This window comes from Callorhinus ursinus, unplaced genomic scaffold, assembly GCF_003265705.2.
Source record: "Callorhinus ursinus isolate GAN/ISIS: 27379988/994484 unplaced genomic scaffold, GSC_fseal_2.0 scaffold35, whole genome shotgun sequence".
In the NCBI taxonomy this organism is placed as follows: domain Eukaryota; kingdom Metazoa; phylum Chordata; class Mammalia; order Carnivora; family Otariidae; genus Callorhinus; species Callorhinus ursinus.
The window spans coordinates 1,114,895-1,130,693 of record NW_027397097.1 but is presented as its reverse complement, the minus strand read 5'-3'; the positions used below and the strand labels follow the sequence as shown (position 1 = coordinate 1,130,693).

The window sequence follows — 15,799 nt, the reverse complement described above, 5'->3', positions numbered from 1 at the left end:
TTTCAGGTGTATAACACAGTGATTCGACAAGTCTTTATGTTATTCTATGGTCACCACAAGTGAAGTTTTAAATATATAAGTACAGCTGATCCTTGAACAACACAGGTTTGAGCTGTGCAGGTCACTTATACACAGATTTTGTAGAGTACAGTACTGTAAATGTATTTTCTTTTCCTTATGATTTACTTAACATTTTCTTTTCTCTAGTTTACTTCATTGTAAGAATGCAGTATATAATACATATAATATACAAAACGTGTGTTAATTGACTATGTTATCAGCAGGGCTTCTGGCTAACAGTAGGGTATTAGTAGTTAAATTTGGGGGGAGTCAAAAGTTAAATGTGGATTTTTGACTGAATAGGGTATGTGTGGGGTGGCTAGTGCCCTTAACCCCTGCATTGTGCAAGGGTCAACTGTAATTTTTTTTTAGGCTTGCTGTTATTTTATGACCACATTGCATAAAAACTTATTTTTAAAATGCCACGATGGCCTTGCTTTGGGAAAATATTTTGTGGCCGACTATATAATTATAGTATTATTCAGTAGGTGATGGAAAAGAAGGCATATTTCTACAGTAGAAAAGATTAAATTGATATAGTTTCTTTATCAGAGCGTGATAGAGTTTAGAGGTATTTGGCCAAACTCATTGCCTTGGACGTGGATAGCAAAAGACTGAGTCAGGAGCCAGCCAGCCAAAAGGCTGACTAATAATAAGAGTTGAAAATGCCAGAAACGTATTTTAATCAGAAAAAGGACTTACTAAGGAATATTAGGTAGCTCATGGATGACACAGGCAGGAACATCACCACCCTACTCTGTAGGTTCACTCCGGTAGAGATATCACTACTACCTCCATTGTGCATGGTTAACTCAGATCTTACTCCCAAACATGGGCACTCGAAGCTGTCACTATGACAGCTTCAAATGAAGTCAGTCTGAGAGGAAGCAAACAGAAAATTGTGGAGGTTTTGGTGTACAACAGAGGAACATGGCTCAAGAAACTAGTCACTGTCAAGTGCCTATGCTTTGTCCCACTGGCTGCAGATTTTGTGGAAACCCTCATACAAATGGCATGTGTTCAGTATGCTATAAAGAACATCTTCAAAGACAGAATAGTAGTAATGGCAGAAAAGCTCCCCCTGCAGCTCCTGTCAGTAGTCTGTCTGAATCTTTCCCCATCCAGTGCACAAACGGCAGTGTCCCGGACGCTCAGTCACCGCTAGATTCCATGTCTGCGTCTGTGCTGCCAAGCCCTGTATCAAATCAGTCACTTTTATCAGTATCTGTAGCATCTTCCCAATTGGACAGTACATCTGTGGATAAAGCAGGACCTGAAACAGAAGACCTACAAGCTTCTGTGTCAGATATGGCCTAGCAGCCATCTGAAGAGCAAAGCAAGTCTCTTGAAAAACCAAAACAAAAAAAGAATCGCTGTTTCATGTGTAGAAAGAAAGCGGGACTTACTGGGTTTGAATGCCGGTGTGGAAATGTTTGCTGTGATGTACACTGTTACTCCGATGTACGCAGTTGCTCTTAGAATTACAAAGCTGATGCTGCTGAGAAAATCAGAAAAGAACATCCAGTAGTTGTTGGTGAGAAGATCCAGAAGATTTGAACTCCTGCTGGAATACAAAATCCTCTGACCATCTGCAAACTAAAAATTGACTTGAGGTTTTTTTTCCTAGTCATTGGGAATGTAGGGCAATGTATCTTGCATAGACCTTTTAATCATGCATGTCATCAGACGAATAGATTTTTGTCTTTGTTTTGAAAATGACTCAACATTTATTTCCATTGCAGTTTCTGTGGCTGAAAAGTAAACTTTACAAGTATTATCCTTTTAAGATCATTTTAATTTTAGTTGGGTGCAGAGGGCTTTTATAACAAATGTGGCGAAATTTTGGAGGGCCGTGATTTTTCCAGTATTAAACATGCATGCATTGATCTTGCAGTTTATTTTCTCACTGTGTGTGTACATAGCTTTTCTCTGCAGCACGATCTCTGTCGATGGCGCCCCTCAGGGCACAACTAGTTACCAGTCACTGAATGTATCTTCATCTTTATGGCTGCTTCTGGGTTTTCATTAACAAAGGTTCTACATATGTTAGCATATGGTTTCTTTGCACCCATTATTTATGTCTGAATCATTTGTCACAGGAGAGTGTGTGCTGATAAATTCTCACTTTGTGTGTTTTTAAATTTTTTTGAGCGAGGGAAGGAAAAGCTGTATGCATTTCATTGCCGACTGCAGGTTTCTTTCAGAGTACGTTCATCGGTCTGTGTGTATACAATACGAAGAATGATCTGAAGTAATTGTGCTGTATTTATGTTTATCCACTAGTCTTTGATTAAATAAAAAGGAAAACCATAAAAAAAAGAAGAAGCTGTCACTATACTCTCTATCTCTGTCTCACTATACTCTCTATACTCTGCTTTCTCTAGAAGATGGATTCTTCTATTGATTTTCACCAGCATGATTCAACGTAGCATCTGCTTTATGTTCTTAGCTTCCGAGTCTGCTTCTTGCAGGTTTACATGATTGACAGCACTTAGATCTCATGGTAGTAGATTGAATTATCGTTCCCATCGATTTTCTTGTAAGGGCAATGTCCAACCCCATCCATGGCCTATGACTCAGAGTGCCTGCCTATAGGTGGAGAATATTGCCCCAGGCCCTTATCAGACTTGGCTATGTGACTGTCTTGGATCATTGGAATGGGAGCTAAGGACATGTTTCAGTTTCCTACAGAAGATTTATGAGACACGCTTGCACCACTTCTTCATATTTTCCCTCCGCCACAGTAAAGACAGGTCCCAAAGAGGAGCTCCTCCTTCAGCTAGGGTCCTGGATGAGAAGACCTGTGGATCAGAGTCCCAGCAGTCCACCTGTAGCTGAGGACATGAATGAAAAAATATTTGTTGTAAGCCCCTGTGATTTTGAGGTTTTTATTACGGTAGAAAAATTGATTAGCCAGGAAGCTGAGTTTATGGCTACCATCTTAGGGAGATGTAGAACCATACTGAGGGAAATTCCTCAAACAGGAAGACCAATTCAGATGCTGAGTTAGCCACAATGAATGACAAATATTCACCACATACACCAACTCCATATTCATAAAATTTAGAAAACACACATAAGTTCTCAGAACAAAATGTGGCCACCACATGGTACAATAGCATTTCCCTAGTCAAAAGGATGTTCGAACGCATGTGGCCATCACAGGCCATAGTCCTTACAGAGAAATATGTTATCTTTGGAGGGGGCAGAAAGGAAAAACAAGGGATTGGTGGTTTCAAGTTTTCGAAATTGTTTTGTCAGTCTGTGCCCATTGTTTGGTGTCTAGAGCCAGACTCAGGAGCGTCTCTGAGAAGTTAGAGGAGTGATGCTATGGTTCCCACACAACATGGGAAAAACAAACAAACAAAAAAACCTCTGTTTATACAAACAATCTTCTTTTTGGGAATGGTTTATGAAAAACTTCTGTTTTCTCAACTTAGAAGTTTTCAACGTCCTATTCTTCCCTTAAGTATTACTGTGCATATTATAAAACCTGCACATTTTCCTTTCCATCGCCCTCTCTGTGCCCATACTTTCCAAGCGTCCCAACTGCAGCATGGAGAGAATGCTTTTTCTGAGGATACAACACCTACTTTCTTTTGAGCCGGATGCATGATATTCAACAAAAACAAATTTCAGTCGAAGATTAGGGCCCAACATTTTCCACAATCCTTATTAACTGCTTTTTTCCTTGTATTTCTTTGTATCTGCTATAGGATTACAAGGACTCCTGCTCTCGCCGAAGTGGCTACCACAGCTACTTACTGTGCTGGACTTCCTTAGATCTGTGAGTCTGGCTTTCTTGTGCAGTTTCCCATTATTGTTTATATTTCATGTGCTAGAAAAATCGTGATCAGCTCATTCCTGAACCACAGCTGCTGATTTCTTCCGGAGCTTAAGGCTTCAGGGACCTACAGTGGCCTATCCTGGCCTTGCTATGTCTTCCTATATTCTTACTTCTTCTCGTTGAGCTTTTATATTTTCCAGAACTTCTATAAATGTTGTTACCTCTTCCTGGTTAGTAAGATATGACTCTAACTTCCTTTACTATTGCATTTCTCTCTTTTTGTTTTCCTGTCAGTTCAAGCAAGTCCAGCATTTTTTTTTTTTTTAAACTTCTAACATTAGCTCCATATTTTCTCTACCACTTGTAGAAGCAATGCATTTACTGGATCATAATGTTTTCCAGTGCTCCCTCCCTTGCTTTTTCAACTCAGCTCCTAAGGAGGATCTTCTCCTCCTTCAATTTCTGACACACTCTTATTTTATCTATTATCACTTCTAATGATCACAGGTATCCCTCTATCTTGTCATTAATACATACGGTCATTATTTTACCTGCTAAGATAAGCATACAACTGCCACTGTTGTGTCTATGCCAATCTGATTACAAAGCAATGGCATTTTTATTATAGATTTCCTTTAATTGTTTATTGACCTGAGGATTTATGATGATTTTATTCACACCTCTTGCCGCCCAGCAATTCAAAACGAGACTGCTTCTTATCTACTTACTAATGACACTTATTATTCTTGGAACCACATTCTAGATCTCTGAAATCTATAGCTTTGATCAGGGTTTAACTAATAAATGGAATCAAATATAATTTTTGATACACAGTCAATGCCCATAGACAGATTTTGGACAAGATATGCAGTTACTTACAAGTTAGTCCTACCTTAATCCCGGATATAGCTTAAAGAAGAAAACAACCAAAATTGGGGGAATTGTATGTAATGCTGTTTACTAATTCATAGTAGTAACATCCCAGAGACCTAAAATGCCCTCACTAAATCTCTACCGACTTTGGGGTTAATGAATTCACCCTTAGCCTACTTAGAATTACTCCACTCTTACCATTTGATGTAATGGGAGAGTTTCTTGCCTTCCAAGGTGATTCCCTGGCTCCACAACCCTGCATTCAGGAGGGTTTTGGGAAGATGGCAACTTAACTTTGATTTCTGCTTTCTAATTCTGTGTCTAAAAATTCAACTAAGAAGATAAAATTTATCAAGAATATACAATCCTGTCACACAAAAGAGAGAAAAATTCATTCTAAAATTAGGGATTCCTGTGAATCTGTTGAGAATAAGGTAGAGGGAAAGCTGTCATGAAACCATGCAGGGAGGCCCTTGCTTCAGAACCTCCAGTATTTGGCACCTGTGGAAAGAGCTCTGCCTCACGTCTCTATGGGTCTTAGAGTATGAGTGGCCTGCTCACCTGAGCTATTCCTTATAACCCTCCTAGGAAGAAGCCCAATCTAGGGGCACCTGGGTAGCTCAGTCGTTGGGCATCTGTCTTCAGCTTAGGTCACGATCCCGGGGTCTGGGGATCGAGCCCTGCACCGAGTTCCCTGCTCAGAGGGAAGCCTGCTTCTCCCTCTCCCACTCCCCATGCTTGTGTTCCCTCTCTTGCTGTGTCTCTGTCAAATAAATGGATAAAATCTTAAAAAAAAAAAAGCCCAATCTACTCTTCATTGAAAAGGCAGAATGTTATGAGAACATATGTCAGCTAAGAAGAGTGACTTGTCAAACCATCATTCATAACCATGAACAGATAAAAGGAAGCTAGTAATGTGGAAAAATATCAGAGCTTGAAAAAAAAGAGAACAGAAATGAGAAATCAAACCAAGTGGCCCAGTAAATACAGGGAAGAAGTGAGAGAACCTTAAAATAAAAGCATAACATTAGTGAGAGCTGAGAAAATCCTATTGTCTTAAAACAAGAAGATGGCTACAGAAGAAAAGCAATATGCAAACAATAGCAAATTATTTGAAACAATAACAGTAAGGCAAAGTGTGCAAATTTTGCGGGGAATGTTTGGTTGTTTTGAACCAACAGGGAGAAGAGATAGGAGCATGTTCTTGATTCCCTAAAACTCCGAGGTGTAAATTAAAAAAAAGAGAGAGAGAAACTGAATAAAACAGAGTAGCCATTGTCTTTTTGCACAATGTTCTGGGAAAATCTCTCCAATTGGTCATTCCTAGTTCTTTGTTTTTCAGCAAATATATAGACATAGGCAAGAAAAGACAAGAGACTTGGAGGGCAAATATAGGCATTCCAGAAGGAAGGAAAGGAGGGAATGGAGATGGAATGAAATCAATAATCAGGGAAATAACTAGGAAAAAATTTCCATAAAGACCCAAGTCTTAAGATGCTCACTCATTCATAAAGTGAAAGATCCATACCTAGGTAATTTCAGATATAATTTCTGAACTCTAAGAAAAGGAGACTATTTGGCATACATTTAGACAGCTATTCCTACAAAGTAATGCTAAATCACAGTGGGTAGTGTGTAAGCTCCACAAAAGCATTTGTCTGTTCTGTTCACTGATATATTTCCATCAATTCGAAGAGTGCCTGTCACATACAAATAAATATCCATGGATGAATTAGCTGGCATTAAGAAATCAATCTTTACCTAGGGTCATGAAAATATTCTTTTATATTACTTTGGAAAGTATAATTGCTTTGCCTTTTATAGGTCTACTTATAATCTGTGAAGGATTGATACTTGTGAGTGGTATGAGTTTAGGGCTCAAATTTCATTTTTTTCCATATGGGTATCCAGCAGTTCCAGTATCATTTATTAAAAATATCCTTTCCTCATTGCTCCGTTGTGCTACCATTGTCATATAACAACTGGTCATTGGGGTGCCTGGGTGGCACAGTTGGTTAAGCGTCTGACTCTTGGTTTTGGCTCAGGTCATGATCTCACGGTCCTGCGATTAAACCCCATGTTGGGCTCTGCACTCAGTGCAGAGTTGGCTTGAGATTCTCCCTCTCCCTCTCCCTCTGGCCCTCCGGCTTGTGTGCGTTCATGCGCTGTCTCTCAAATAAATAAATAAATCTTAAAAAATGAAAACAAAAACAAAAACAAAAACCAACTGGCCTTAAATGAGTAGATGTACTTCTGGGCTTTTATTTTTGTTCATTGGCTCAATTGTCTACCCTGAACCAATATCACTTTCATAATTACTATAGCTTTATATAAGTCTTGAGATTTGATATATCAAGTTTTCCCATGTTGGTTCCATTCTTCAAGAGTGTTTAAATATAAAGCCATTTATATTTTGCTATACATTTTTAATTAAGCTTATCAAATTCTACAAAATGAGCTGTTAGGATATTATTAAGAGTGCATTGAATGTGTAGAAAAATTTTGGGGAGATAATTAAGTTTTTTGCATTATTGAGTTTTCCTATAGAAGAACATAGTTTTTTTCTTCCATTTATTCCTCAATTTCTTTTAAGCATGCCTTCTTTTTTTTTATTAACATAATGTATTATTTGTTTCAGGGGTACAGGTCTGTGATTCATCAGTCTTACACAATTCACAGTGCTCACCATAGCACATACCCTCCCCAGTGTCCATCACCCAGCCACCCCATCCCTCCCATCCCTGTCTACCCCAGCAACCCTCAGTTTGTTTTTAAGGATGCCTTCTGGTTTTCTGTATAGAAGGTGCTCTGTACCTTTGTTAGATTTACTCTTAGATAATGTGATTTTTCTATGCCATTGTAAATGTTTTAAAAAAATCATGTGTATTTTATAAAGAAATATAGTGGAATTTTGTACATTGACCTTGTATTTAGCAACTTTTATATATTTACTTATTCACATTATCAGTATTCAGCAACCTTTATATACTTTCTTATTAATTTAAATTACTTATCAATGGATTCTTTTGGATTTTTATACATATATAATCATTAATCCACAAATAATGATTAATTTTTTTCTAAATCTCATACATTTCTTTTTCTTACCGTATTACAGGTTGTTAACACAAGAAATCATTTTTATCTTCAGGTAAAAACCATGCTCTCCTTTCATGGTGGGTGTTTGTGGCTTGGTATTGACACATCCATCAGTATCTTCTAACAAAATACAATGGCATTATTCATCTACAAATGGAATTTAGATACCCTTGGAAATAAGAGAACATTGTCTTTTTTTTAAAGATTTTATTTGACAGAGAGAGAGAGTGCATAAGCAGGGTGAGTGGGAGAGGGAGAAGCAGGCTCCCCACTGAGTAGGGAGCCCAGTGTGGGACTCGATCCCAGGACCCTGGGATCATGACCTGAGCCGAAGGCAGACGCTTAATGACTGAGCCACTCAGGCACCCCAAGAGAACATTTTCTTACCAGAGAGATTTCCTTGTAGAAGCAGCATCTAGAATGGTGTGGTTAATACTGGGTAACAGTCATTTTGTGACAGGCAACAGAAAACATAGATTGGGGGCGTAGACTGGGGATCAGAGATAATGAGTTTAGCTGGAGGCATTGAGTTTGAGGTCCCTGAGGAGCACCAAAATGGTGATTTCCAATAGACATTACCATGTCTGCTGTTCAGAATATTAGTCTGGCCTGTTTTGGTAATAGAGGCTATGAGAACAGGTAAGATTTCTCACGGTTACTATATAGAGGCTGAAGGGTCATAGCCTTAAAGATCCCCACCAGGAATGTTAAGAACAGGGAGCTTCTCTATTAACTCCATATACTTGTGTTCAATCTCGTGTAGCTCAAATACACATTTAAAAACTCCTTAGAGCTATCAGGTTTTCACATATTTCCCATTTCACTCCTTCCCTTCATATGCAAACTTACTCAAAGAGTTGTCTACATCCGCTTTCTCCCTTTCTTCCCAGCCCGCTTACTCCTCACTTGATGCATTCAAGAATCTCTTCCCACAAGACTTTCTCAAGGTAACAAGTGATCTTTTCAGTCCCGATAGTGCTTGATCTCTCAGCAGCCTTCTGTACTGCTGTCCACTGTTCTTTCCCAGTGTATTTTTTTCCTTTGGCTGTTGTAGCACTATCTCAATTGAATTTCCTATTTCTTTGGCTCTTCCAGTTGTTTTGAGTAATAATAATGAACACAAACATTCACTGGAGAATTGCTAATATCTCATTTTATTTTTCACATCAAACTGAGGCTAAGGGTGGTCATATCATGAGCAAGTGGTTGGACTCCAATTTGGACATGTCTATTTCCTGACAGAGCCCCACATTTAAATAACCTCTGTACACTGTCCCATTTCTGGTGTGACAGAAGCTATGAGTAATGGCTCAAGGAGGGGCACCTGGGTGGCTCAGCTGGTTGAGCGTCTGCCTTGGGCTCGGGTCGTGATTTTGGGGTCCTGGGATCGAGCCCCGCATCCGGCTCCCTGCTCGGCGGGAGGCCTGCTTCTCCCTCTCCCACTCCCCCTGCTTGTGTTCCCTCTCTGGCTGTGTGTCTTTCTCTGTCAAATAAATAAATGATATCTTTAAAAAAAAATGGCTCAAGGAAGAATGAGTTGGCTTGAGAGGGAAGGAGAACGAAGGGGCAGTGTACTGCAATGGAAGGAGTTCAAATTCAAGACCGCTGAGTTAGGTCCTTGGTCCTTGAAACGTCATCCTCAGAGCTATGGCCCCGTCAACTATGAGGCTGCAACTTTCCGATCTGACCACAAGGGGGCAGCATCAAGGAGCAGGAGGCTGTTAACGGAGCACAGCCTGAATCCCCTTGGATAGCACGTTTGGGAGTGTGAGCCTAAGTATCCATGGCTGTGCTCTTTGTAGTACATGCCCACACCTCCATTCAGTTGCTCCTTGCTTCCAGCGCAGGTCATCCCTCTTCTCTCCACCTGACGGCACCCGCCTTCCCTCTAGTCTTCCGAGCCTTAGAATAGTATCAGCACAGCCACTCTGGGTAGGAGTCAGGGCTCAGCTTTTCTTGGGTGCCTGAGTGGAGTGTGGTTCCCAGGGAGCCTGGAGTAATTTACTCTTCTTCATCCCTCACACTCCCTAGGGCCCGGGAGAAGCTATAAACGTGCCATGGCTTTGGGCGGAGGCACTGCTGTTGAGTGAGCCAGGCTCAGCCCAGGGAGGGGGGCGGCGCGAGGCGCGGCAGGGAGTCTTGCCTAGAGATCCAGCCAGAAAGCATTGCAGGAGGAAGCTGGGCCTCTGCTCAGCTCGCTTGGTTACTTGGAGAAGTCTGTCTGCGAGCGCGCTTCCCAGATTACAGCGGCTGGGATCCCAGACCTTGTTCAGCGATCAACCAAAGAGGAGTTTCTTCAAACATTGTGAGGCCCATTCCAAACTATGTCTCTCCCTTGAGCCTGAAAGGACTCCCCACTTTCCAGCCTCCTACCCTTCACCTAAGAAACAAGGCAAGGGGAATGAATTTATCCAGGGAAATTACATGTGTGGGACAAATAGATGTGTGGTGGTGGTAGCAGTGGTGGGTGATCCATAATGAAAAAGGAAACTGAGAAGCTGGACTATAAAGTTAAGTCTGAGCCAGCCCGTGAAGGACCTTGAATGCAGACCACGTGTTTTCAACTTTGAGCGCTATGGGAATCACCAGTAACTTGTTAAGAGAGGAGCCTGACATATCTAGTTTTGCTGTTTTGATAGCAGTGATGCAGAAGATGCATTGAAATATCTGGGTTTGGAGACAGGTGAGTTAGGAAGATCTTTTCATAATCAGAGCAGAGTGGATGATATAATGAGATTGGGAGGAAAAGAGCGTGTGTTAAATAGGAGGAAGGGTCATAATAGATTAGTTGCAAAAGTAAAATCACATGAGGAGATAAAAGAGCAGAAAAGTCAGGATGGGACTAACTGTCCTGACCTGGATGACTTGGGTGAGTGGGAGGTACCATTTGGAAGGGGTTCCTTTTGGGGCAAGATGAGTGTGAGGCCCATAGGCTATCCGAGTAGAAATATGAAGAGGCAGCAGCTTATAGGGTTGGATCTCAGGACAGAAGCCCTAGAACAGAGAGGTATATGAGACTAAGGAAGTTGAGCCTCGTGGTTATGTGATCACCTGGGAGAGTAGTGGTGGAAGGGGGACGTGCCTGTGGACACCACATAGCACCAGCTGCAGCATGGACCGCTTTTCTTCCCGTGTATCTCCTTTCCATGTCACACCCCAGCCAAGCACAATCTAGGACTGACTCTCATGCAGCTCTCCAGAGATCATGATGAAAAATTCTGTTCTTTTCTTTTTTGGGGGCTAGAAATGATAATCTTTCTTCACTGCCCTCTCGCCACCTCTCAGAACACCAGAACTGCTTTTCACAAATTTCCCTGATTAAAAACAAAATTTACCTGGGGAGAAAGGAATTACTGTTTTTAATCAGATTTCTGGACCCTCTGGGCTTGGAGTCAGACCTTGGGAATAGTGTTTTCAATAACTGCTTCAGATTAATCTATCAGGAAAGTTTGGGAAATGCTCCTCAGGCCTAACCATAAATCTGTCTCTTGAAACCCCATACCAGACAGAACCCCTGCTTTCTGCCCTTAATCAGATTAGAGTGGATGTTAAAGGCAATCACAGACTGAGCCTTACACTCTGGACCCAAATGGTCTTTACCCTCACATGCACTAGAAAAACTGGGTTCGGTGTGGAACATTCTTTGCAGGTCCACTGTGTTGGAGAAGTGGTTAAGAGCAGTGCCCTGGTCCACAGCTTCAGCTCTGGAAAGGAAGAGCTGTTGCATGTTTTCTGAGTGGGTTGTCACACACTGAGATTAATGGGACACTGGGAACTGTGTAGAAAGAGACTCTCCATAGAGAGGCTGGAGTTCAGAATTACAAGTACTTAATCTTCTGTTTGCTGCTGTCATCATGACTCCAGTGCCCTTTCCTTGTAATTTCTTTCTCTCCTCTGAGCTATGACTGAATGGTGTTTCTCCTTTTCCCCTTCATAGACCCTGGACTTGGCATGCAGAAGCCCTCAGGACTTGGTTCCTGTCATGACCACTCCAAATGGAACTCTGGTACACCCAGTGTATTTCCTGCTGGTGGGCATCCCTGGCCTGGGGCCTAACATACACTTTTGGCTGGCTTTTCCACTGTGTTTTATGTATGCCTTGGCCACTCTGGGCAACCTGGCCATTGTCCTCATCATCCGTGTGGAAAGGCACCTGCATGAGCCCATGTACCTCTTCCTGGCCATGCTTTCCAACCATTGACCTAGTCCTGTCTTCTGTCACCATGCCCAAGATGGCCAGCCTCTTCCTGACAGGCATCCAGGAGATAGGATTCCATGTTTGTCTGGCCCAGATGTTCCTTATCCATGCTCTGTCAGCCATGGAGTTAGCTGTCCTGCTGGCCATGGCTTTTGACCACCTTGTGGCCATCTGCCATCCACTGTGGCATGCTTCTGTGCTCACAGGGCCTACTGTGGCCAAGATTGGACTAGCTGCCCTGACCAGGGGATTTGTTTTCTTCTTCCCTCTGCCCTTCATCCTGAAGCGGTTGTCATACTGCCAAACACATACTGTCACACACTCCTTCTGTTTGCACCAAGATATTATGAAGTTGTCCTGTACTGACACCATGGTCAGTGTAGTATACGGACTCTTCATTATCCTCTCAGTGATGGGTGTGGACTCCCTCTTCATTGGCCTCTGTTACATTCTCATCCTGAAGACTGTGTTGGAGTTGTCTTCTCTGGGGGCAGCACTCAAGGATTTCAACACCTGCATCTCCCATCTCTGTGCTGTCCTGGTCTTCTGTGTGCCCCTCATCGGGTTCTCGGTGGTGCGCAGGCTGGGGGGCCCTACGTCCCCGCTCCATGTGATTATGGCTAATATCTATCTATTACCACCTGTGGTCAACCCTGTTGTCTATGGAGCCAAGACCAAGGAGATCCGTTCATGGATCCTCCATATGTTCTCACAGGGTGGTAGGTGAGCGGAATAACCTCCCTAATGCCTTTAATCCCTGCCAAAGCTGAGAGGATTAGGATCTTGTTATCTTGGTGATTGGAGCATCCAACCCACTGGGCTCTCTATTTCCACATATCTGGAATGTGTCAGTACAGAAGTGTGGTTCTGAGAAAGTTTTGGCCAGGCCAAAGGAGCAGCCCCAAGCGAAGGTTTCTCATCAGAAGGCTCCTACATTGGCAGGAATGGGTCAGTACTAAGCCATTAGCTGGGGGTAGCCTGGACAAATGTGGCCTTCCTGCTAACATGGAGGTGGAGCCAGAGAGGCCGCAGCTGGTCCTGCAGTGAGCTGTGCTCCCAGCAGCAGGTTCTTGTGAAGGAGATTTGAACACCACACCTCCACGGCTGTCACAGCATCTCACCTTAGACATTTCAGCCACTTAAGACCTGTGGTATGGGACTTAGGTATTTTTTGCCTCCAGCCCTTGGGTGTATTTAATTTCATCTTTAATAGTTTATTGATGTATAATTGATATACAACACATGGCACACATTTAAAGTGTGCAGTTTGATAAGTTTTGACATGTACACAGCCACAAAACCACACCACAATCAAGATATGAACAAATTCATCACCCCCAAAAGTTTCCTTATACCCTTTTAAAATCCCTCACTCCCATCTCTCCTGGTCACCCCTTGCTCCAGTCCCCAGACAACCACTGAAATGCTTTATGCTACATTAGTTTACATTTTTTGGAATTTTATATAAATAGAATCATACAAATGTAGTCCTTGTCTGGCTTATTTTACACAACACAATTATTTTGAGATTCATCCATGCCCTAGCATATATAAGTAACTTAATTCTTTTATTGCTGGGTAGCATCTTATTGTGTAATTATGTCATAGTTTGTTTATCCATTCATCTCTTGATGGACATTTAGGATGTTTCCAGAATTGACTGTTACAAATAAAGCTGCTATGAACATGTAAGTCTTTGTTTGGACATGTTGTGTTTTTTTTTCCTCCCATGTAAATACTTAGGAATGAAATAGCTAGATCATACTGGAGGTATCTGTTTAATTTTTAATTGCCAAACTGTTTTCCACAGTGGTTGTACCATTTTCCAAAGTGATTGTACCATTTTACATTTCCACTGATAGTGTATGAAAGTTACAATTTTTTGGCATCTTAGCCTACATTTGATATAGTCTATATTTTGTATTTTAGCCATTTTAGTAGGTTTGTAATAGTATCTCATTGTGCTTTCATTATGACCCTAATAAATAGTGATGTTTCACATCTTTTCATATGCTTATTTGCCATTTGTAAATCTTTGCCACTTTTCTATTGGGTTGTTTTGTTATTGTTGAGTTTGGACTTTTTTAAAATATATGTTGCACATAAATCCTTTATCAGATACTACTTTACACTTCCCCCCAGTCTGTGGCTTGTCTTTTGCTTCTCTTAATGGTCTTAAAAAAATCAAACATTCTTAATTGACAAAGTCCAGTTTATCAAGTTGTTCTTTCATAGCACACACTTTTGATGTTGTATTTAAAAACTCATCACCCCAATCCATACACATACACATGCACAAAAATCCATGTTCTTTTTCATCCCCTAGAAACATTATAGTTTTGGGTTTTACATTTAGCTCTGTGATCTATTTTGTGTTAATTTTTGTATATAGTGTAAGGTATGGATCAAAGTTAATTTATTTCCATATGGATATCTGGTTATTTTAATGCCACTGGACCATCCATGGTCAACTATATTGTTTTTGTATCTTTGTAGAAAATCAGTTATCTACATATGTATGGGTCCCATTATAGACTCTTTGTTCAATTCACTGACCTATTTTCTATTTTTTATGTTAATACCACGTTGTTTTGACTACTGTAGCTTTGTAAGATATCTTACAATCAGTATTGTTAATCCTTTCACTTTGTTCTTCATTTTCAAAGCTGACTGACTGTACTTTCATAGGAATTTTAGCAGCAGTTTTAAAATTTATATAAAACAGTCTTTTGGAATTTTTATTTGAATTGTACCAAATTGATATAGGTCACTTTAGAGAGAATTGACATTGTTGAGTTTTCCAATTCACGAACACAATATATCTCTTCATTTTTAGGGTCTCCCTCAATTTCTTTCAGAAATGTTTTGTAGTTTCATTATACAGGTTTTTCATGTCTCTCATCAGACTTATCTGTATTTCATATTTTGATGCTATTATAAATGGTATTTAATTAACATTTATGATTATCCATTATGCTAGTGTACAGAACTATAATTGATTTCTTTACATTAGTCCTGAATCTTGAACTTTGCTAAACTCAATCATTATTTCTACAAGCTTTTTGTATATTGCATTAGATTTTCTACATAGGTGATCATGTTGCTTGTGAACAAGGACAGTTTTACTTTTTTCTTTCAAATTTGGATACATTTAATTGATTAGTTTGTTTTATTGCATTGGCAAGACATGCCAGGATATTGTGAATAGAAGTGATAAGTGTCCCATGATCTTAGGGGGAAAACATCTGTTTTACTATTAAGTATGTTCTATTAATTCTTAAGAGAGATATTGAAATATATAACTATAATTTTATATTTGTCTATTGCTTCATGTAGTTATGTCACTTTATCCTTCAAGTATTTTGAAATTTTCTTAATAGGTGTTTAAATATTTAGCATTTTTAATTTTCTCAATGAATTATCATTATGAAGTGACCTTTATTTGTGGTAATATTCTTTACTCTGAAGTCTACATTGTCTGATATTAATAAAGCCATTTTAGCTTTCTTGTAATTAATGTAATCATGATATATACTTCCATTCCATTCCTTACATCTATTTGTGTCTTTTGGTTTGGAGTGCCTTTTTTTATAGACAGGATATTGTCACATCTTTCATTTTTATCTGATTTGATGATATCTGTATTTTAATTGGGGTATCACATTTGTTTTCTATTTGTACCTTCTGTTTTTCCTACCTTTTGCCTTTTTTTCTTTCTTTTGGTTAACTGAATACTTTTAATGGTTCCATGTCATCTCCTTATGGTTTGTTAGCTATCACTG

General features: G+C 40.3%; 2 protein-coding genes across 2 annotated transcripts; both read left to right on the top strand.

Annotated features, from left to right (window-relative positions):
- Positions 1 to 990: 990 nt before the first annotated feature.
- LOC112806352 (AN1-type zinc finger protein 6-like) lies at positions 991 to 1,557 on the top strand. The gene is made up of 2 exons (XM_025848641.2): positions 991 to 1,359; positions 1,453 to 1,557. Exons 1-2 carry the CDS (start codon positions 991 to 993, stop codon positions 1,537 to 1,539), a joined length of 456 nt encoding a protein of 151 aa, XP_025704426.1. The 3' UTR covers positions 1,540 to 1,557.
- A 10,244-nt stretch (positions 1,558 to 11,801) lies between these two features.
- On the top strand, positions 11,802 to 12,744 carry OR51D1 (olfactory receptor family 51 subfamily D member 1). Its single transcript, XM_025848616.2, is given in 2 exon segments — positions 11,802 to 12,014; positions 12,016 to 12,744. Coding segments are annotated over 2 exon segments (942 nt in total).
- Positions 12,745 to 15,799: the final 3,055 nt, after the last annotated feature.

Bases quoted from the DNA above. Each gene is read 5' to 3' on its own strand.
- LOC112806352 (XM_025848641.2), top strand. From the start codon at position 991: ATGGCTCAAGAAACTAGTCACTGTCAAGTGCCTATGCTTTGTCCCACT. The intron at 1,360-1,452 runs GTGTCAGATATG...ATGTGTAGAAAG, and splicing joins CAGAAGACCTACAAGCTTCT to AAAGCGGGACTTACTGGGTT.